The sequence below is a fragment of the Pochonia chlamydosporia genome, assembly GCF_001653235.2.
Source record: "Pochonia chlamydosporia 170 chromosome Unknown PCv3seq00008, whole genome shotgun sequence".
NCBI classification, from domain to species: Eukaryota; Fungi; Ascomycota; class Sordariomycetes; order Hypocreales; family Clavicipitaceae; genus Pochonia; species Pochonia chlamydosporia.
The window spans coordinates 541,578-563,309 of record NW_019154043.1 but is presented as its reverse complement, the minus strand read 5'-3'; the positions used below and the strand labels follow the sequence as shown (position 1 = coordinate 563,309).

Below are 21,732 nucleotides of genomic sequence, written 5' to 3'. Positions count from 1 at the left end.
ACAGGGTAGCTACATGTAGACAATTGCCAAGTGCATGCACCAGCTGAAATGCAACATGAAACGAAAGTCAATATGGGCGAATCTAATTAGCTAGGTACTTGCCATTTAACATTACATGTATACCAAACAAAATGTCATTCAACTACATCCGGTCGCCTATCCGGTCCCCAACAAGTCCTGCACCGATTGCATCAGCAGCTCTCTGGATTCAACAATGACTGGATCTTGAGTTGCTGGGTACGCAGGTACTTGAGATGTCCTCAGCCCCACCACAGCTGCCTCAGCCTGTCTGGACATGACGGATGTCCTGATGCGGCCTGCGGCTAGCAGCTCCGAACTTGCATCCTCACACATCCAAGCACCTGGTCGCATCATCCATCCGAGCTGGTCAACAAGCTTCGAAGCGCAGTTGCTAAGCATCTCGGAACCTTGAATCATCACCATTCATTTGCGTCATATCCCCATCGCATGGTCACGACAGTATCAATTACCGGCTCTTCTCCCATACCCAGGCCGCAACATGGCCGACTCCAGCGATGACGTGGGACAGCTGTCCACTACACAACAGGAGGCTCTCCAGCAATACATTCAGGTCACGAACCAAGAGCCTAAGGAGGCCATTCCATTGTTGCAACGATCACAATGGAACGTTCAGGTAAGAATCACGCAGCTATAGGAATAGTTTTTCTCGGCTCCCGCCAGCCGTCGGTACTGCTGGTCGTCGCTTATGGCTAACATTTGCACCTAGATCGCCATTGCCAAATTCTTCGACGGCGAGGGGCCCGACCCAGTAGCCGAAGCCATGGCCGCACAAGAGGTTCCCCGAATGACAGCCAGACACGAAAACCTGCAAGAAAGCCTTCTTGCCGAAGGTTTCTCCCCACGAACGGAACGAAGACAGCAAACGGACTTGGCACCGAGGATCGTGCCGCAACAGCCCGTAACCCGTCGCTCACCGTGGCTCTTGGGACTTCTTCTCGCCCCGTTTGGCTGGGGATGGCGCGCAGCTTCAACCTTATTCAGGACATTTTGGTACATCCTATCCTTCCTGCCGGCGTCAATTCGACCACGTGCGGTTACGAGTCGCATGTCATCCGGATTCAAAGACACCAGCGGTCGTCGAATGTTGATGCCCCGCGATACGGCTGCCCGATTTAAGCGCGAATTCGACGAAGAGTACGGACAGAACGAACTTCCCTTCTTTGAGGGCGGACTGGCCCAGGCACATGATCTGGCCAAGAAGGAGCTGAAGTTCTTGCTCGTGATTCTGTTATCCCCAGAGCACGATGACACGGCACCATTTATTAGAGACACACTGCTTTCACAAGACGTAATAGATTACATCAAGGACCCCACAAACAACATCATTCTTTGGGGTGGCAATGTCCTGGACTCGGAAGCATACCAAGTAGCCACCGAATACACATGCACAAAATTCCCCTTCACAGCACTAGTCTGCCTCACACCGAAGGAGGGCAGCACCCGCATGGGCATTGTTAAGCGCCTCGTTGGACCCATGCCAGCAAGCACATACCTCTCGGAACTACAAAACTCGGTTGAGAAGTACGGCTCCGACCTCGACGGCGTGCGGGCGGAACGAACCGCACAAGAAGTATCAAGGAACCTCCGCAACGAGCAGGATTCGGCGTATGAACGATCTCTCGCCATTGACAGAGAACGGGCCCGCCAACGGAAAGAGGCAGCTGCAGCTGCAGAAGCCGCCGAATCGTTGGCCCGGGAAAAGGCCCAAGAGGCGGCATTACTCGAGAGGAAGCGCAACCAATGGAAGACATGGCGCACAGCCAAGCTGCTCCCCGAACCAGCAGCAGACGATAAGAATGTGGTACGCGTCGCGCTCAAAATGCCCGAGGGCTCGGGGGCCGGCCGCATTGTCAGGAGGTTCGCGCAGGATGCGCCGGTGGAGGAGCTCTATGCCTTTGTGGAATGCTACGATAGGTTACAAGGCGGAGCTGACGACAGCACCGAAGAGGCAGCCTCTGATGTGGAGGCGCCCGAGGCGTATGAGCACAAGTATTTGTTCAGAATAGCCTCGACGCTGCCGCGCGTGGTGTATGAAGCTAGCACTACAGCCACGCTGGGGGAAAGGATTGGCAAATCCGGCAATTTGATAGTCGAGGAGGTGTCGGGTGATGATGACGACGACGACAACGACCACCAAGATGATGCTCAATGAGCAAATGTAGTTGTACGTACATATGTAGCTAATACATATCTATTCGCCCTTGAATCTCAAGCAGTCCCATCAGCATCCCATCTGTACAAGCAAACATCACTCGGTAGTTGGTGCCAAGACTCATGCCATCGCTATTACCGTCCGCACAAAATCTACACACAAATCACGACAGCCAATGATCCCCGGTCATGCATTCTGCCAATATTTCATATCATCAGACCGACGGAAGAGGGCAAGGGTGCTTGCGTAGATGGAGGCTGTGCTGTTGGCTTGTGCGGCGGGGTGGAATGATGAAGTCATGCACATGGAAGTGCTTGAGATTAGATTCTATAAGAGTTGAAGAAGATTTGAAGTCATGCACATGGAAGTGCTTGAGATTAGATTCTATAAGAGTTGAAGAAGATTAATAGTAATGCGCTATGCTTTCCATGGAACTGGGACTTCGCGGTAGGTGTGGTTATGCGCGCGAGTCATCGCAACTTGGACGGTTATGGGCTTGGTCGTTACTATTGATGGGATTGAGAGTTGACTCAAGGCATTAGGGAGGTAGATGGACTCAACTGGATTTGAGCTATGCTAGCGTGGTGTGAGCTTCAGGGTCTTGGCATAGTGCGAGTTCTAGTGCCAGTTCCAGGAGAATATCAAGCGACAATGCGAACGGAGTGACCAAGATGTGCCATTAAACTTGTGGTGATGGGCTGCCTCGCAACCTTCTTATGCTTATTATCTGGAGCTTCCCCCTTTGCCTTCTGCTTTTTTTGTGTAATGTGAACAGTCTGTTCAAGTGCTTGACGCCGTTTCTTCAGCTCCTTCTCCGCACGGCAGCATCGGCGCGGGCCAGACACTCAACTGAGTCCAGCTTCCTCTTTCTTCTTCTCAACAAACCCCACATTTGTCTCCATTGTGGAGGCAAAGGAGGCTCGTGGCAGGAGGCTTCTTACCAAATACTGAAAGTTGACGGCTTGGCCTCGGCCACGTCCTCTAATACGTACTTGCGTAACAGCATCCCATCGAGGCAAATCCAAGCGACCAGACAGACTGGATGACAGACCCCTGTCCGTCTCCTCTTCATACTAGAGCAAACCAGCGTCTTTTCTTCCTCATCGCTTCTCCTGCGGCTTTGCTTTGCAACTGGGGATCAGGGACCCGGTTGGTTTCCAATCCAGGTTGTGGCCGAATAGACTGGACCAGACCCTCCTGACCTCTGACCTCTGACCTTTGACCCTTATTAGTCTGCTCTACTGTTTTGGTTGATCCACAAAGTCCGCGACTACCTAGAAACGCCACGGCCAACACCGCATCTCTGCATCGAGGGGACCCTTGCTTGGCGAGCGCTGCCTGCATCTGATCTGACAATCACGACTTCTTCTTTTTTTTTTTTTTCTCACCACATCTTTACTCGTTGTGAGCGCTTGACTGCTACTCGCGGAGGTTGTCTTCTCCCTACGTCCCTCTACCTGTGCTTGCGCCGCCTCAACCGAATCGTCAAGTAGCACCAGAAAGAGTCCAGACCCTCCTCCCATTTCGCGCGTCATCACCCAACAACCACCTCGTCTTACCTCCTTTGTCGCCTCTACGCGCGTCCACGACCGCTTGTCGTGCGAGCCCCAAATACCCAAGATGAAGTCTATGAAGAGTCTCAGCATGAACAAGATGCTGGGGAGCATCAAGAAAAAGGCTGGTGGTAAGAATATCCCCGGCGATACTTATACAATCCAAGGCCCTTGGTTTCCCATGGCGGGCTACGAAATACTGGCTGGGAGCCTCGTGCGATCCAACTCGGTTGCGCAACAGCTTCGCCCTCCATCGGCGACGGCGGGATTTGCACCAGCTGGCTTCGTTTCAAGCGGACCACAAAACATAATATAAAACATGAGATGACATGTTTCGTCTAACTGGTGCCCAGGCAGCTCAAACATTCCCCCAGCATCAGCAGCAACCCCAGCTGAGAACCCCGAGGTGACGGCTCACAATAGCGTCGTAAGTCTCGAGCCCCACCGCAGGGTATTTGATCGTTGCTAATCATTGTTTCCACTGCTGCAGAAAGCATTTTGTGAGTCGGGCGGAAATTCCAAGGTATGCGTGCAAATTAGTCGCTTGGGTCCCGAATGCCGAGTCTCGCCGTCGCAATCCGAACAGTAACCGCTAACGCCTCACGATTGTTCACAGAGCGATGAAGTCCTCTTTCTTCCTCCCATCGTCGATGCTGCAGAGTCGTCTCCAGCTGCCGCTGCTGAATGCGCCCGTGTTATTCGCAAATTCTTGAGCAAGGACTACTCCTCAAGACCATCATGGCAGTACAATGCGATTATGCTTGTCCGCATCCTAACCGACAACCCCGGTGAGACGTTCACGAGGAATTTGGACGACAAATTTGTCGACACCATTCGAGCCCTGCTTAAGTCTGTCAAGGATCTTAGCGTGTGGCAAATATTGATGGAAACATTGGATGACTTTGAATTCACCAAAATGCATGACCAAAACCTGGCCCCCTTGGTTCTCATGTGGAAGAAAGAGAAAGAGGCCGCGATGAAGAAACATGGAGTAAGACTGACAACCCGGTCAACTCGTTCGCTGCATCTCTTGTTAACATAAGAGCAAACAGAATCGACGACCGCCTGTTCCACCCCGACCATCTATGCTGGGCTCCCAGCAACTGAACCGGCACTCCCAGAATTACTTCGCCAAGGCCCATCATAACAATCGCCTCCCTGATCCCGTTGAACTTACGTCAAGGCTTGAGGAGGCGCGGACTTCGGCCAAGCTTCTGGAGCAGGTCGTGATGAATACGCCCCCCAGCGAGATGCTGCAAAACGAGCTGATTAAAGAGTTTGCCGATCGCTGTTTGAGCGCATCCAGAAGCTTGCAAGGCTACATGGTTTCCGAAAACCCGGCACCGGACAACGAAACAATGGAGAGTCTCATCGATACCAACGAGCAGTTACAAACCGCCCTCAACCAGCACAAGCGCGCTGTTTTGAATGCCAGGAAACAGCTTGGTCTCGGCACCCATTCCAACGAGGACTCTCCTGCCATCCAGTCAGAAAACTCAGACAATGATGGCCAAGCACGCAACAGCAGTGGTGATGCTGGGCAGATGTCTGGTGGCGTAACAATGGATGCGATGAGCACGGGAAAAGGGAAGGGAACACACTCATACCACCTGACTCCTAGGAACGGAGAGGCAGCTGCATCTAGCTCACGCCAATCGCTCAAGGACGAGCCGATCCAAGATCCTTTCGCTGATCCACACCCTGCGGAAGCAGGGGCTGCAAGTGGCGCTGGCACATCGTCACATTTCCTTGACACTTGGCATCCAGGTTTTGGAGGACCACTGTCCAGCAATAGTGTCGACCTGAATGGTGCCGGTGGTTCCAAATCCCAGCAGAGCGGAGTGGCCAAAGCGCAAGATAGGAAGCACGACGACGTTTCCGACGACGACGACATCTATGAAGCGACTCCAAAGGGTAAAGGGCCTCTGAGCAAGGACTGAATCCTTGTTTGGAGGGCTATGTGGTGGTGGCATCGTGTGATTGCAACTTCGGACCTTGGCCAAAGAATAGGTATCTGGCTCCTGTGATTGATGCTGTGTAGCTGGCATGTGCGACGGAGAGTGCGACATGACTTATTCAACTGTTGGACAACTTTGCGCTTGACTTGAGATAAAATAATGATTCCCCATGTTTATTGCGTTCTTTCTGTCTTTCTGCCTTTGATATACCTGCGAAAGGGAGGTCATTCTGGTCATTGTTGTCCGGAAATGTAAGCAGCAAAGCGCCCAAGGCATCTATTAGCGTGTTTCAGCAGATTGTGCTAGCTATCCCGAGAGCAACGCATGGAGGATTGTGCACAACAGAGATGTGATTAGATTTCCATTTGGTGTGTCGGATATATGAGCTGGTAAATGTGTTCGTGCATGTGCTTTCTCGTGCAACTGGTCTTCTCTCCCAGATGACCTTGTCGAGGCGGCAGCTGGCATCCTGCACATGGCAAGTTACTCTGAGCACTGCCTCACGCTATTAGTTTATGACCAACATCAATCGTACCCTTGCTGTCGATTTACTAGCAAATGCATGATATCTGCTGGCTATGGTGTGAACTCCGTCTTATCGAATGGGTGCATGCTTTTCCGCTTCCGGTTCGCACAGGTCGAAGGCCATGGACTTCCATCTAGGTTTGCCGCTAACGCTGTGAAGAGATGCCGAAATCTGACGGGCCGTCGGGATGTTGAGAATATCCGTAGGTTTTGAACTGTTGGTAACAGTGGGTTCTGATGAAGTTTTGTAAGGTTTATGGAATATTTGTTGCCTGGTAAGATCGGTCAAGGTGATGATGACCCACGGTGAACAAACGGGACCGGGGCAAAAGATTGCAATCCGTCCGTGTTTGCAGGGTACATTCCGTTAGTGACTGTGGCCTCTATCTTCTTCGTTGTCTTGAATATCTCTCTGAATGTAAGTAAGCTCTCAAAGTTGCGTTGGGACTATCTTTGACTCAAATTCGGATGTGGCGATGCATGGTGATGGCCAAGAAAAGATGCAGGCCGGCGTGGCAGAGTAAAGATGTTCAATGCCCGATTATCGCTTGTGGCTTACATGCAATCATACATTGTTTAACACATGTATCCTTGCACCTGGGACGAGAAGAACCGAAGAGTCGGGAAGAGCAATGTTCAAATTGTGGCTGACCATGCCAATCCATCGTCCGAATGCCATCGGACTTGGGACTGGAGTAAAATGTCAAGTCAAGTCTGTATTTCTGCCAGAATCAAACTGGTGGAGGCAAAGCGGCCAGGCGGGGAGCTGTTACGTCCCGTGGCAGCCAGTCGCAACCCACATGGCGGCCGGACAGTTGCAGTTGGAAAGGAAGGTGCGAAGGTCTCAGGGCGGATAAAAGTGGAAATCGCGGTGGATCAGGGCAGGAGCTATGCTCACTGGAAGACAGATGGGCGACAGCTGGGGCAAGTCCAAGGTAGGCATAGTTGCCCAACTCCAGTAAGCTGGTCCCCCCTTGCAAGGTCTCAACCCAGCCGCAGACTGTTTGCAAGTCCCAAACTCCATCCCAGGCTCCATCCAGACTCCAATCTGCCAAAATCATCCCACAACCGCACCCTGTCGTCGCTTTGTGCATCGCTGGACTTGACTTCTCTGCCCTCCTCCCCGGCTCAATTGTGCATATGCATATGCCTGTCTTCAACCGAGATGAGACGAGATGAAGCACGCCTGATTGAAAGAAATGATAAGGTTCAGCTGCGTCTTGCTCGTGGCCGGCTTGCGGTCCAAAAGCCGTTGCATTATTAGCTTCTCATACACAATTCGTCGGCCCAGTCGGAATGATTCTAAGCCGAAGCTATGATTATACATTGCGGGCAGCATTGCTAGCTGCAGGCCGTATCCAAAAGGGGAGTCACTTCCGCGAAGCTCGCCGTGATTAAAGCTTCAGCCGTTGCTGATACGTACCAATTTGACGAGAGATTTGCAATATCAGACGGCTCAAAATGCAATTTTTTCTAGCAACGGTCGAAAGTACAACTTTATTTCTGTTCTAAGCTGCTGGAACGGTGTCGGTCACACCAGATGTCAGGACAATAGAGAGTGTGCCAAATATACTGCGAGTGTTCGATAATATACTACCATACCACTCGTGCCATTCTCACATCAGCGTCTGGTTATTGCCATCGGTGACACGACAAACCAAGAATCCAGCACAGCTTTGATCAAGTGGCGCTCGCGTCCAGCCTCCACTCTCCATCCTTCGACCACGATCGGCCGTTGCCGTTGTTACGTCAAGCTAAAGATCGCTCATCGTGGGATCTTGGGTCCATGCAAGTTTCCCGTCTTTCGAGAGTATTTTGGCTTTACCATTGCTCATTCCCTTCCAGAGTCGACTAAATCCAGACTCGAGTGCCGGCAAGTTTGGTACGAATTAGTGTTGGTGTTGAGACATTAAACCTGAGAACGCAGAGGCTGAACCCGATTGGCCAGCTAGGGCAGTCAGATTTCCGTTTTGGGACTTTCTTGCGAGACCCGGCCAGTTTTGCTGCTGGTCGAGTCCACGATTCGTGGATTCACCCACAGAGCAAGTGTCCCTCCCAGGCGAGACAATGTTGGTGCTCCAAATCAGAGATGTCACTCCTCCTTGTTTCAATACAATCCTGTATCTGTCTGGTCCTTTGGCGGTCATGCCACGGGTGTCTGGTTCAACTTGATATCGCCAACGTATTGGCTGCGCGAGAGCCGTCGCCCCCATCATCCCTGAATCAACCCATTCAACCTCGTACGGTCTTCTGTTCCACCTGCATTTGCCAACTGGACGCCCCTTGGTCAGCCGGGTAAAGTGATCGACTACCTGAGAAGCGAATCGCCTTCCTTAACCGACGGAGCCCTGGTTCGGACCAATATCGCGGCTCCATACTTTGGGAGTCTGCTTGTTGAGCTGAGTTGTCTCGCAGCATGCACTCTGCCATCTCTTTTTAACGATACTGTCTTATCTCGCCTTGCACAATAACTCCACCCGTGCCGGGATTCGAGGGTTCATAAATAGTATGTAATTCGTGCTGCATCTGACCACAAGCCTTTTCTGACCCCTCCACACTTGCTGCAGGATGTGTGAACACATCATTTCCAATTGATCGTTGGGGCACAGCTCGCTTCCCGGAATGACTGCCATTTCCATCTATGTCGCCGATCATTGCACCTTGCACTTAGTCTTGCCATTAAGTGGCTACTGAGGGGACGTCCGGCTCCTAATAGTCTAAGGCTTCCGTCAACAAAACCCAGCCCTTTGACTTGTGAGTCTGACTGCATAGTCGACGTCGATTGATGCAAAGGCAGCATCGTGACGTGACGACCCATTCGGGAACTACCAACCCCACTCGAAACCGTCCTTATTCTGGCATGTTGTAATTCATATTCCGTCTTGTGTATGGATCCGCCATCAAGCCCCCCTGGTTGACTTGTCAGAAGTGCCGTCCACCTGCAGCCACCGTCCGGCTCTCTCTTCCTTCCTCTTCCCTGTCCAGTTCAAGTCCTCGCCAGTTTTGTATCAACTACTGATTACGCTTCTGACTGCATGCCCGTGCAACAATCTCTAGACTGGTCTTCACGTTTCTGCCCCGTGACACGGGGCTGACGAGGGTTTCTACAACAGTGTGCTTATGATCTTTCGATATCTTACTCTGACGAACTTGCCTCCAACATCAGTATCACCACTACGTACTGGTTTATCTTGTCGATACAAGATGGGTTCATCTGAATCCTTACCAGTGGCCGACTACGGTCATTCCACGACTCATCACCTTCTATCATGTTCTGCGGTATCACGCCATGTGGATGATGGCCGCCAGCGACCTCTTTCTCCACTGAACTGTACGAGGTTCCTGCAACGGTACATGCAGAGACTGAGCTCAGAGCTCTTGATGTCGGTTCTAGAACAGGTAAGAGCTACATACTGCACTGTATGCGTTCTTGTGCAAATCAAGGACACTGTGGGTAGAATCCCAAGCTAATCGATACTCACGTATCAAGGTCCAATATCTAGATGCAAAATCAATATTCATCGTCCGATCTGTTTGCCGGATTTTCAACGCCATAGCAACTCCCATCGCTTATAGACGGGTGGCGCTGAACGAGCTGATTGTTCACCCAGATGCGCAAATGCGATTCTCCAAGGCACTCGAGCACATTTCCTCATATACAAACCATGTTGTCATCCGTAATAACCTGATGCCAACTGGTATAAGGAGAATTCTGTCTGGCATAACTCGATTGTCATCCGTCACGTAAGTCTCAGTCAATTCGCCTGTTGCAATATGTAGAATTAGGATTTGAGATGAAATTCTAACCCTCAAGCACAGGTTACGATACGTGCAGGATGATAGCCACGGTGCCAGAATTTGGCCGGTGTCTGACATTCTTGATTACGATCAGCTGCGTAGTCGGAAAACAAGAATCGAGATAGAGAATTTGCCTTTAGGAGGCTCTCAAAACGATCTTCTTGAGTCGTTCCTTGACCCCAGGTTCGCAAGACAACTCGTGTCGTTGAAACTGGCCAGACCAACGCCGCCATTGACGACAAAAGTAGATTCGCTGAGGCGTCTCTTGGTGCAGTGTCCGTCGTTGGAGACACTGCAATATGAAGACCTGGGTCGAGGGACAAACTTCGCGTTCCGAGCAGGGGAGTGCCTTCCGCCCATGTGTACACTGGTGCTCAAGTCTTACGACTGGGTACACTCGACAGAAGAAGTAGAGAGGCATTGGAACATGACCAGGTTGAGATCGCTCGTCCTTATTTCGGTGCCTGTATTTAACTTTCTGAGTTCCATATGTCCTGACGACATGTGCAACTTGACGAAATTGCAAGTCCACGACAGTTTAGCACACGCGCCTGATAGGCGAGAAGACGCTACTCATGGACTCTACTTACTCGTCAGAAACTACATAAGAGCATTGGAAGTCTTGGATTTAACCTGCCATACTGATCTGTTCCCTATAGACTCCATACTGCAACATGGCGGTTCTCTGCGAGAGCTTCGATTCCGAGATCACGTTGGATTCCGACACGACGACGACAAATGCCCTACCCTTAAACCTGAGCATGTTACAGCTCTAGGAAGAGGGTTGCCTTTCGTGCATACACTGGAGTTGGACATGGATATTGCACTCTGTTGTCCACCAGAGTTTCTACAGGGCATAGCCTCGTTCCCGATGCTTCAGACTCTCATTCTCCATGTACAGACTCTTGTACGTGCAACGGAAACAGACGATTTCTCTCGAGACAGAGACTACGATGCAGCAATGCAGACATTCTCCTGCCTGGTACGATTACGAGAAAGAAGCAACCCAGATCTGCCCTGGAAGAGCATTACGATCAATGTCGGAGGATGGCGACGGGTCATGTTGCGAAGAATGGGTTCAGAGTGGAAAAGGAAGAATGCACGGGGAATCTTTGCAGAGCGGTGTTTCGTCCTGGAGAGAAAGAGGACAGGTCAATATTTTGTTGCCGAGGAGGAGTGTCACGACGGATCGCAGTATGTTTCGTCGTCGCAATTATAACCGTGACACTATAATCAGGAGCCCAATGTGTTGAGTTCGGGATCGATATGAGAGGGATGAACTGACGGCCAATTTTATGAACTTGATATTGAGCGGATATACCCGACATGGCGTTGCAGCGGTTGGGCTTTCAATTTTAAGACTAAAGTACGGGAAATTTACTTGAATCCGTAACTCATTGGTACTGTGCATGCCGTGGTTCACCTTTCGTGACGACTTCCAGCGGTGCTACTTACACGCCCGCAACCGCATATGCTGTGTCCATCTTTGTGAAAAGCATCCGGATGCAAATTGGGCCGCATAGACTGCGTAATGTCCGTAGTCCACCGCCCATGCAGTAGCAAAAGAACAGACTAGAAGCCTGTTGTGCCACTTGGCACATCGTTCCACCACTTCAGACTCCAGCACCAGGCCGCTTCCCTTCCCTGCCTCTTCCTACCCTCCCTGTCTGACATTGGCTACCCTCACCCCATGTAAACGATATCCCTGACCAAGGATTGCTTACTGCAGGGGCTGGACGTAGGCGAACGGATGGAGCCGCAATCTCCTGTGGGACGGACGGGCTCCCCAGCCTCCCTATTTATTTTGCTGGATTATTTTCGCGGATGAGGCCGCGCCTCCCCGCTGTGGGTCGTAGGGCTTGATGAAGATTGTTTACATATTTGTTTCGGGGATATCTGAGTGGAGTTTACTTCTTGTAGGAACGGTACATGTGTATTCGTCTGGTTGTTGTTAGTAGGGATAGTAGAAGCGTGGGTGGTTGGGCGCTTACGTATCGAGAGATTATGGCGTGTTTGTGTGATAATATTTGATTTTGATAGTTTGTAGGTGTTTATACAGAGTTTGACTGTGCTTGGTCAGTTGAATTACTTTGATATAATATCGTTGCACTTTTTGTGCTGGGGTGAAGAGAAGATGTTAAAACTTGCTTATATGGTGGCGAATATCAAACAATTGATGTTTGATTTTGCGACTCTTTGACGAAAGCTATATGAGGTATACTTCACTTGCACAAAGGGTACGAAATTCTCAGCCAAGGCAAGTAAGTTGGTGTATCGGTTGAGATGTACTGAATCGACGATTCGTATGGTCTGCGCTCGGTTCCCTCGCACATGCAGCAGAATGCCACATTGCGACTATAGGAACGTGAAATGAATATGAATTGCCGAGACACATGTGCTTGTCTTGGCTGGTTGTGCTAGGGCTAGCCTGGGAGTGGTAGGCAGGGTAGTGATGCTAACTTGTGGTTGACAGTGTCGACTTTTCGACGTACAGGAACTCACGCTAAACTCGACCGCACAGGCACCGTAGTGAGGAGTATAATCGAATAAGAACATGTGACGGCTCGAAAGGTAAAGTTAAAGTGTGACTTGAGCTGTACATTACACAGGTTATATCTATCGTTAGTATCCTCCGAGTCTGGTAGGGAGAGTTTCCCAGGAACAGAATACAGTTAGCGTGAACTACAGAACGGAGTATACGCAAACCACTCTGTCTTTAAGTGACAACAGACTTTATCTCTGGTTACGTGTTTGTTCTATGCAAGTCTCTGCCTTGTGAACATTGTTGTGCCATGCGGTAGTTGTTAGGTTCCATATCCTAACAATGGACAGCAAGACAGTTGCTGGAGCAAGTTTGACATGTAGAGAGACGCAATAAACTTATAGAGTATCAATTCTTCAGTATGCAAATGCCTTGGAAATAGGAAGTCCCGCAGCAGCACGGCATAGTGTCGGTTGAAGGATTGAAATTATTCTTGTGAATACAGAAAATAGGTATAAACGGCTTTTATTGTTAGCTTCCAGAAATACTGACTATAGGGAGGCTCAAAAACTGCTCTTGGTGTTGCACAAGGTATCAAGAGGGTGTACGTTGGTAGCCGTGGTCTCCTGCCAAGTATGGTGCTGGCAAAGGGTAATGAGCCAACGTTAAACTAAGATTGACTTAACAGGCAGGTAATACTGACTCAAAAAGGACCCAGGGGCCAAATAAACCGAATGTCTATTCACCTCATACGGTTGTCAGGATCTGTCGATGTGTTGTGGATAGCGCCTTCATCATGGTCACATATGTCAAACCGTCAACAACATGTATGCCGATTTTAGGAACCATTTCGACATATTTTCTTAACCACCAAAATCATGTACTTCATTAAATTACAGCAGTCAATAAGAATGTTCCGTATAAACCACCGCAATACCAAACTCATCCTGATCCCACAATCCATCTTCCATCCAACCTACATCCCGTGCGAGCAACAACGCACAATAAGACAAGACACCAAGTACACAATACCAATTGCCAATTCAGCAGCCCACCACCAGCCGTTAGATCAACGGCAGCAACCATCCAGCAACGTTAGTGCCAGTGGCGCCTAACGGAACGGTGCCACAAAGTATATTCACTGCCCAGCACACCGGCTACCACGTTGTGATACGACGCTCCCGATGACGAACCGCCGGAAATCCATTGGCCTGGAATCGTTCACCAACTAACCTTTCTGTTCAGCTGTTGGTTAGCGGGGAGTTGAGACTCGGCAGTTGGTTCCTACCACGAGTGCCCTGTATTCCCAACTCCATCACCACAATCACTCTTTTGGACAGTCCACGAGCTGCCAGCGAGTTGAAAAGCTTCACATCGAGTGTAAACATGGTTTCAAATCGCAAGTTCCACACTCACGCAGTCACCCTGATTCCCATATCAGAAGCACCCCCTATATCCCAATCAACTACTGTACAAGTATACAGAACAAGTCAACCCTCAAACCAAGATCTACACCCATCAGCCAGCGTGGCGTCAAACACACAGCCAAACTCCGCCGTTCAGATAGTGTTACACTCGGGACGATCAGCTCCCACTCCAGCCGCGGATGTGACTACAAAATCAGTAACTTCAATATCACGGCAAAGCCACCATCCCGAATGGCCAAATGAATCAAATAGTCCGTAGGCTTGTAGAACAGTTGCGTAGAGTTGGTGAACAGAGTTTACACCATGGCCGTTTCCGGCGACACCCAACTTTGATATACGTCCGGATTTTATGAACCCTACTTGTGCTAGTTGTAATTTACGGTGTATTCATGTCCATCGCTGCAAGCAGCTTCCACCTTTATCATGGAACTCACCCCCTGAACAACTAAAACATCACCCTCATCCCCTATAATTCGAGCCACCTCAGCACTCACTCCGTTCTAGCCCAAATCCACAGGCGTGTCTGTAACCAACGTCCAAAGTACAACGGTTCCTTTCCAAACGCTGCGTCGAGCCGTCCCCCTTCCGCCCGGCCCGGATGGATTGTTCTCCTCGTACAACGTACATCCATCAGACCGTCCAGTACCCAAGTACGAGGTTATCAAAAATCCCGCTCAACCAAGTGGGCGAGATGTCACCACCAGGAAGCTGTGGATTCTCAAGGATTCTCATCATCACAATGGATACCCAGAACCTCCCACGACCCCCAAGTTTCAAAAAATTTGCGCTCGTCAGTCCACAACTCACCAAATCATCATAATTCCCTCCCCATCGGTACTCAACCGCCCGTGAGACATGACAGCATTCCAGTCCCATCACACCCCCATTCCACATCCACCCAGACCCTAACCACCACGACCGATTGGATTCCAAAAAGACAGTAGCGTCCCCCCTTTCGTAACGAACACGCCCCCAAGAACCAAAAAGTGGAAGATGCCGGTTTTTTTTTTTTCACACGAGCCGTGCCACGAGGTGAGGCTAGCTGGCCCTTCTCCCCAGTGGAAAACAAGTGTCCTTGACGTAAGTATGCTCTGGACCTAAACGTACCGTATACATTAAGCTTTTGCCATGCACACCCACAACACCAAGTTGTGAGCCGCGTGACCCCCCCAAACTCCATCAGCCTCGTCCAGACACGCAATCCTGAGCTACCCGTAGTTACCGAATTGAAAAAAAACACTAGACAAAAAACCCGTTGAGTTGAAAAAGCCGTCTGCTGACCCGTACCTGCGTATGTCCTGCATTTCGCCACCTCCGCTATGCAGGAACACGCCCGATGGGGGGGATGGTGTCTCACTTATTTCCCACTCCGAAACCGTTCAATGATTTTGCGTGTGTACGGAGTCTAGAGTCAGAGTCCGCTCTCGGCAATCTGCTCTGGGGCACAAAGGGCTTGCGGGTGAGACAAAATATCCGTGTCACGGGATGCAGATGACATGGCGGCGTTTATCTCGTTTCTTTTGATTTTAGAGTCAATGCAGGGCATACAGTACGCATATGCTAACGCTTCTCGTTCTTGGTTTGAAACTGTGCTGTACTGTACTGTACTGTACTTACTGTACAACATGACTACCTTATTGTTCATGGTGTTTGTACTTACAGCCCAGGCTACAATGTGTTGCCACGAGCGCCACAGTCGTGCTCGACTTGAACACCTCCTGAGCTGGAACTTGAGGCTCTGCTCACTTTGACCTCACGACTCGTGCTGGACTACATGACTTGTTCTCCCATCAACGGTTTTGATTTCCGTGGAGCCCTAAACTGTCCGTTCCCTAAAGTCAGTAGAGGACGTCACGCAATCTGGCTACATTGTCATTGTACCTTGTACTTGTAAGCACACAGCCCGACGAAGCCAAGCCAGCAGTGGACATACATATACTGTACATCGCCGGAAAAAGACAAGTTCATCTAGCCCCCTTCCCTTCCATCCATCGCCACTTTCATCGTCCTCCCAAGTCCCAAGTTCCATACAAAGTCCAAGTCTCATACACGCCCCTCCAGTTCCGTCTGCCCTCGTCCAAAAGTCCACTCATCATCCCAGTCTACCTTCAAACTTTACCGCCTCCAAACCCCCTTTTATCCCAGTACACGGACAAGCCAGGCTCCGCAGCTGGTAGCCAACCACGACTCGGAACTCGTCCTCCTCACCAAGTCGTGCGCATACAGACAGGCAAACGGCCAAATGGTCCCCTTTTTTTCTTGAACTGGAACTGGACTGGGCAAAGTGGGCTTTTGCCAGTTCCAGCGGACGGGAGCAAAGGCCCGTCGCGCCAACTCGCAGCAAGCGGAACAGGAAGGACACAGTACTGTACAGTACATGCACATGCAGTACTATTACAGTATCAATACATGAGGCAAAAAGAGGGCAAAATTGGAGATTGACCACCACCCTCCTTGTCCCTCTGCACTTTTGCCCGCGTCGTACCGCTCCCCTCCCGAGCCCAACCCCAACCCCAACCAAGTCTGCCTGCTTGAACTCCCGCGAAGTATGTGAGCGCTAAGTTGCGGCGGCGAGGCTCTTCTCTTCTGTTGGTTTCTCTTGCTCTTTGTCAAGTCGGTTTGTGCTTTCGCTAGCACCGCTGCCTAAAATACACCAGACATATTCAGGACCAACGAATCACACACCAGGGGCCGAAGGAAGCCTGGTGTCGAGCCGTTGAGTCTCAAATCGTTGTCCTGATATCTCGCCATTGCGTTCTTGCACGGATCTTCGTTATAGTTTCCTTCTTCTTCACCATTTTCTTGGCTTCGCGGGGTCAGCCTGCGCTCCTAATTTATCTGGAACAGTAATTGCCAATGTAGTTCCCCTATTTTGCCCACCTTCGCGTGAGTTGGAATAGGCATGTACTTTGTATCTGCTTTGTAGAGAACCGTGGATTTCAAAAAAAAAAGTCTGTCCTTGCTGTCTGTTAGCCATTCAACTCCCTGTGCTTGGTTCTCCAGAGGACGACATTTGAGAAAGCCTTCAAACCTATGCTGTAGTTGGTTCCCACTCGTTGCAACAAGTGACAAAATTGGGCACAAGAACTGCTTGAGATAGTCAGACCAGGCTGCAATTGCCCATCTCCCACAGAAGAATGGGCCACGGACAGCCACAGACGTCTCTGTTGACGTGGCGCTCGCACAACTCAATGTCACCGGCCCCATGCTGGTTAGTGTCCGACGCTCTTCACAGCCTTGAGTGGGTGGACGAGACTGGGGCAATCAACTTGACTTGAAAAATTGCCAGGATCAGGTCCTCTCGTCCCCGGTAGCCTGCTGGGTGCCATATTCAAATTTGCTCAGCTCAACCCAACCCAACTCGCCAACTGATTGTCTCCGTATACCGCACTCCGTGCTCCGTACGCTGTGTTGGCTGTCTCTACCTCGTGACACGGGTCAAAACCCTCTCCACTCTTGCTGGTTATCAGCCATGCCATGTGGGCTCCGCACATTATATTACCCACCGACGAATCGCCGCCTCAAGAGAAAGGGGGCTCGTTGACGGGAGTATCTCATGTGTTGGTCATCGTTGCCCCATGACATGGAGGTTGCCTGTGAATTGTGGCCAATGCCTCCTCTTTGGGCCGTCTCACTTCATCTGTGTCTAGTAAATTAGAAACCACAAATCGCCGGCACCAGATTCACCATGTCATGCTTTTTAATAATCCACCCGGAAAGGTTGGTGCGGGGATCTGTTACCCTTCAGATGTGTGTGGGCTCGCTCGGTTGGGTCCCCGAGGGGGTCGCATTCTTCCATGCTGGTTGTCATATCAAGCCAATACCCGACGAATGTGACCCCAGTAGAACAACACTGTCGCGATGGTTTCGCTCCCCACCAAGTCGAATAGGGTTTGTTAAGATTAGATGTCAGATGTATATCAAAATGTTTTGACAAGCACAGGTGGTGATGAATCGAGGCGAGTAAAGTTTCTTTAACTCATTGAATTAGCATTCTGTATTGCTAAGACGTAAATATTCGGGTGTCCTGTTCCGAGACATTTGGAGTCAATGTCCATCCACGCGCCGACAGAACACCAGCGAGCACATGCGTATGTCGCTTGCGCGACGAGGTACTCTTAACTGTCTGTAGATAAAACAAGACCAACCAGTTCTCCGTTTGACTTTTTTCAGTAGACATTGTAATCGAGCCAGCCGCAACAAAAAAAGGGGGGATCGAAGAAAAGAAGGTGTCAAAATGAACAAAAAAACCAAAACGTTTGGTGCCGTGAGGCATATCCGTCTTCTTAGTAACATGAGAAATGGAATAGAGGACAAGGAAGATAAATAGAATAGAACCAACCCGAACCATTACAACATATGCAGAAACAGCAATCAAGCCACTAAAGAGAACCCTTGCCCCAATTGACTGGTCAAACGCAGCAGGGAAAAGACAAATCCCAAACCAACTCAACCTATATCAACGCCGGCGACAAGGCCTAAAACCGCGCCAGTTTGCAGGTGCCTTCAGAGGTGAATTGTAACAGGCAAAGAGGGGGGGAAAAAACTAGACTGCAACTTGAGAGCCGAATAAGGAGGGAGACAGAAAAGATCAAAAAAAAAAAAAAAAATGAAACAAAGAAGCAGGCAAAATAGAATCTTCGCGCCAAAGTCAAAGTGTTTGTTGCCAAACCAATGGTTGTTCTAAATTGGGTTCCGCCGACCTTGTATCGTTGCAAAACCACCCTCCCAGAGTTTGTTCGCCAAAGTCGTGTATTTGATGTGCACGGTCATAGAATCTCGTCAACGAGATGAATAGCCGGGTTCGCCAAACGGCTGGTCGGTACAGCCAAGTGGGAACATAAAAAGCGTGCGCTCGAATTGACCAACTGTCCGGCAGTGTCAACCAAATCTTCATAGTCTCCTTGCACATTTCCATCCTTTTCCTTGACAAAGAAACCGCCCCCTAGTCTGCTGTTGACCGCAAGCAATCCCCATTTACCCGTCGATATGCATCGAGTCCCAAAGGAAAACCTGCCCCCTTTTTCCTCTTGTCCTGCAAACCGGTCGCTCTGAGTGATTTCAACGGGTCGTGTCTGGTCGCGGTCCTGTGGGTGGCGAGCCCTTGATATCCCGAGGCCTGTTTAGCCGGTCAATCATTCCTTTGTCAATGTCGGTCTTGTCAACAAGATTGCTCAGGCTCATCACCGAGGAAGACGCCTGCTGAGGCTGGCGCTGAGCCTGCGATGGCGTTGAGGCTCCGCTTGAGCCGTTTTGTCCTCCGGGCGAGCGGCCGCCAGTTGCACCAGGTCCGTGGCTCGCGCTGGTAGGTGCGTGTGGCAAAGAGGGATTTCGAGGACTCTGTCTTGCACCCGCGCTCTGATATGGGAGGTGCCCAAGCCCGCCGGGACTGCCGTTGCTTGATGCCTCGGCAGGTGACCTTCTACGAAGGTCCTCGTCGGGCAAAGTGTTTCGTGGTGGAGGAAGGCGATATCCTTCTTCCTGCTCCTCGGGCGTGCGACGGCGTCGTCGGCCAGCTATTTGATCGTCCCCTCTCGGGTCTCCTCCGTATGACGAGTAAGAATCAGTTGGCGACTGCATTGGCTGGTAGTAGTTGCCGGCGGTGGCGGCGCCTGGAGGCGGGCCGCCAGCAGCCGCATAATGATGAGAAGGCGGTACGGAGTTGGGAGCCAAAGGTTGGCCATATGCTCCAAAAAGCTGGGTGCCAGGGGGAACTCCGCCAGGCACTGCGGAAACCGGAATAAATGCTGTTGAGCTTGAGGAAGAAACAGGCTGGAAGATGCATTCCTGGTTCATTCGAGCGCAATTTTGACATTTTCCACCGGGAGCACTCTGATACCCGCTACATCGAATCTACATCCAAGTCAGCGAGCAGTCAAATCGGCATACAAGTTAGAGTGAATAAGCGTTTAGACCCGACTAGGGATAGCAGCGCAATTTTCTCAAGGGCGAGGAGAGGCGAACCTTTCGTTTTCGGCAATACCTGCAGGCAATGGAAGTTCGCTGTCGAGGAGCAGCTTGGGCCATTGCGGGAGGCGCGTTGCCGGCTTGGGCGTACTCTGGGCCGTATGCTCCAGGATGAGGCCGGGGATATCCATTTGGAGGAGCACCGGGGGGTCCTCGATAGAAATAGGCATCTTGAGCATAGGCGGCATCGGGATGAGGCGGTCCTCTGCGATCATCATAGTAAGAGCCCCTGTGATCCGGAGGGGGGTAGGGGGCGCCTCTCGGATCCTGCGACTGCATTGGGGGTAAGTAAGAAGCCGGCGGTTGCTGACCGCCTGGTGGAGGTGGATAGCCGTTTACTGCGTTTGGTGAAGCGTAGCGAGGATCATGCGAGTAGCCTCGACCGCCAGAAGGGGGAGGTGCACCGTAGCCGCTAGAACGGGGGTCGTGAATCGAAGGAAGAGTAACAGATGCAGCCATGGTGGCCCGAGACGAGTCTGACGATGCGCGAGGCTCGTCTGCTGAGGAAGGATGGTGGCGAGACAGCTGAGATGCCTGATCCTCAGGGCGAATGTGTTGAGGACGGTCCTGGCGGTACCGGTCGTCGGCCATACTATGCCGTTCCAAGGCTGAGGCACGGGTTTGGCCTCTGTCTGGGCAGGAGGCCAAGATAGGTCAGGTTTGGCTCTTTCCTAGAAACTTTTGCGAACAATGGCGTGGAGAGGGCCTATTAGAAGCCGTTGAGGCTGGACAGGGAGAAGTTGGGAGCTGCGTATCCTCCGCGGCGACGATGGAGTGCAGTGACGTGTTAGTCTGGACGAAACAAGACGATTTGGAGGAAATCTTGTCCGCTTTGTCGACGTGCAAAAGACGGGATTGTTCCTTGGATGGAACCAGTCGCGACGCAGAGACTCCGAGTGCGGGTCAGGTGGGAAGACTGGGATCGATAGCCAGGTGAGGTGGCGACGCTGGAGGCAGGCAGAGGCGGTTTCTTGCGTGTGCCCACGACGGAAACCAAAATGCAACGCAAACGCAGCGCAACACAACGTATTTCCTAGCCAAGCAAATGGCGACGGCGACAGGCGGAGGTCGCGCGAAGCGTTGACTCACAAAGGACGACTACAGTCAGACGCAATTGAAGATGAATTAAATTTGGCAACTGAGGCTGCGTGTGCCAAATGCGACTTGGGGGTTAACGGTTGACCTATAAGTGCGGAAATGGCCAAGTCGGGCGACAAGGCTGCGGGATGATGTCGTCGTAGCACCGAACACAGGGCAGGACTGTGTAGATGGATTTGGCGCAATGCTCCGATGAGCGATCGTATCTAGTACCCGATATCCGATGCAAATGCAAACAGGAGGTGACGAGAGAGAATGCACTTTCTCTCTCAAGTAGAACCTGCGGCTGGAAGCAAAGGGTGAGAGAGCGTGCGAGCGCAGAGAAGAGAGGTGGATGGGATGTAGAGGAGAAGAAGTAGAAGTTGGGAGCCGAGAAAGAATGAGAGAGACGAGTGACGAGAGAAAGGTGTGTGGTCTCTGGTGTGTGTGCTTGAGTGTGTGTGAGTGTGTGTGGTGTGTAATAAATGTGTGTGTGTCTGCGTCCGTCTCTCAAGTGCTGTTTCTGTGTCTGGTGTGAGGAAGGTGCGAGGTGCACAGTCGAGGTGAGGTGCGTCGTCCAAGGCGAGGAAGAGCAGGGCTGGGCAGAGCAGAGCAGAGCAAAGCAAAGCAGGGCACCACCTGAGCTATTATGGACGACCTGATGGCCGCGCAGATTCACTCCAGACTCTGTTTGGTCAGAGAAGAACAGACCAGAACAGACCAAACCAGACTGGACCAGATCAGAAGCAAA

General features: G+C 51.0%; 6 protein-coding genes across 6 annotated transcripts; 2 read left to right on the top strand and 4 right to left on the bottom strand.

The window, feature by feature from the left end:
• Positions 1 to 520: 520 nt before the first annotated feature.
• Positions 521 to 2,194, top strand: VFPPC_16750 (UBX domain-containing protein; the record flags this gene model as incomplete). Its single annotated transcript, XM_018294503.1, has 2 exons — positions 521 to 655; positions 749 to 2,194. The coding sequence occupies 2 exons, from the start codon at positions 521 to 523 to the stop codon at positions 2,192 to 2,194; spliced, it is 1,581 nt and encodes a 526-aa protein (XP_018138500.1).
• A 1,620-nt stretch (positions 2,195 to 3,814) lies between these two features.
• On the top strand, positions 3,815 to 5,687 carry VFPPC_06737 (GAT domain-containing protein; the record flags this gene model as incomplete). Its single annotated transcript, XM_018285723.1, has 5 exons — positions 3,815 to 3,878; positions 4,101 to 4,174; positions 4,238 to 4,270; positions 4,364 to 4,738; positions 4,800 to 5,687. The coding sequence occupies 5 exons, from the start codon at positions 3,815 to 3,817 to the stop codon at positions 5,685 to 5,687; spliced, it is 1,434 nt and encodes a 477-aa protein (XP_018138502.1).
• An 8,880-nt stretch (positions 5,688 to 14,567) lies between these two features.
• VFPPC_16751 (hypothetical protein) lies at positions 14,568 to 14,831 on the bottom strand (the record flags this gene model as incomplete). Its single annotated transcript, XM_018294504.1, has 1 exon — positions 14,568 to 14,831. One exon carries the CDS (start codon positions 14,829 to 14,831, stop codon positions 14,568 to 14,570), a length of 264 nt encoding a protein of 87 aa, XP_018138504.1.
• Positions 14,832 to 16,766: 1,935 nt separating this feature from the next.
• Positions 16,767 to 17,144, bottom strand: VFPPC_18201 (hypothetical protein; the record flags this gene model as incomplete). Its single annotated transcript, XM_022429851.1, has 1 exon — positions 16,767 to 17,144. One exon carries the CDS (start codon positions 17,142 to 17,144, stop codon positions 16,767 to 16,769), a length of 378 nt encoding a protein of 125 aa, XP_022285128.1.
• A 796-nt stretch (positions 17,145 to 17,940) lies between these two features.
• Positions 17,941 to 18,288, bottom strand: VFPPC_06740 (hypothetical protein; the record flags this gene model as incomplete). The annotated part of the gene is made up of 1 exon (XM_018285725.1): positions 17,941 to 18,288. One exon carries the CDS (start codon positions 18,286 to 18,288, stop codon positions 17,941 to 17,943), a length of 348 nt encoding a protein of 115 aa, XP_018138505.1.
• Positions 18,289 to 18,998: 710 nt separating this feature from the next.
• VFPPC_06741 (C6 transcription factor) lies at positions 18,999 to 20,495 on the bottom strand (the record flags this gene model as incomplete). Its single annotated transcript, XM_018285726.1, has 2 exons — positions 18,999 to 19,790; positions 19,902 to 20,495. 2 exons carry the CDS (start codon positions 20,493 to 20,495, stop codon positions 18,999 to 19,001), a joined length of 1,386 nt encoding a protein of 461 aa, XP_018138506.1.
• Between the last annotated feature and the right edge of the window lie 1,237 nt (positions 20,496 to 21,732).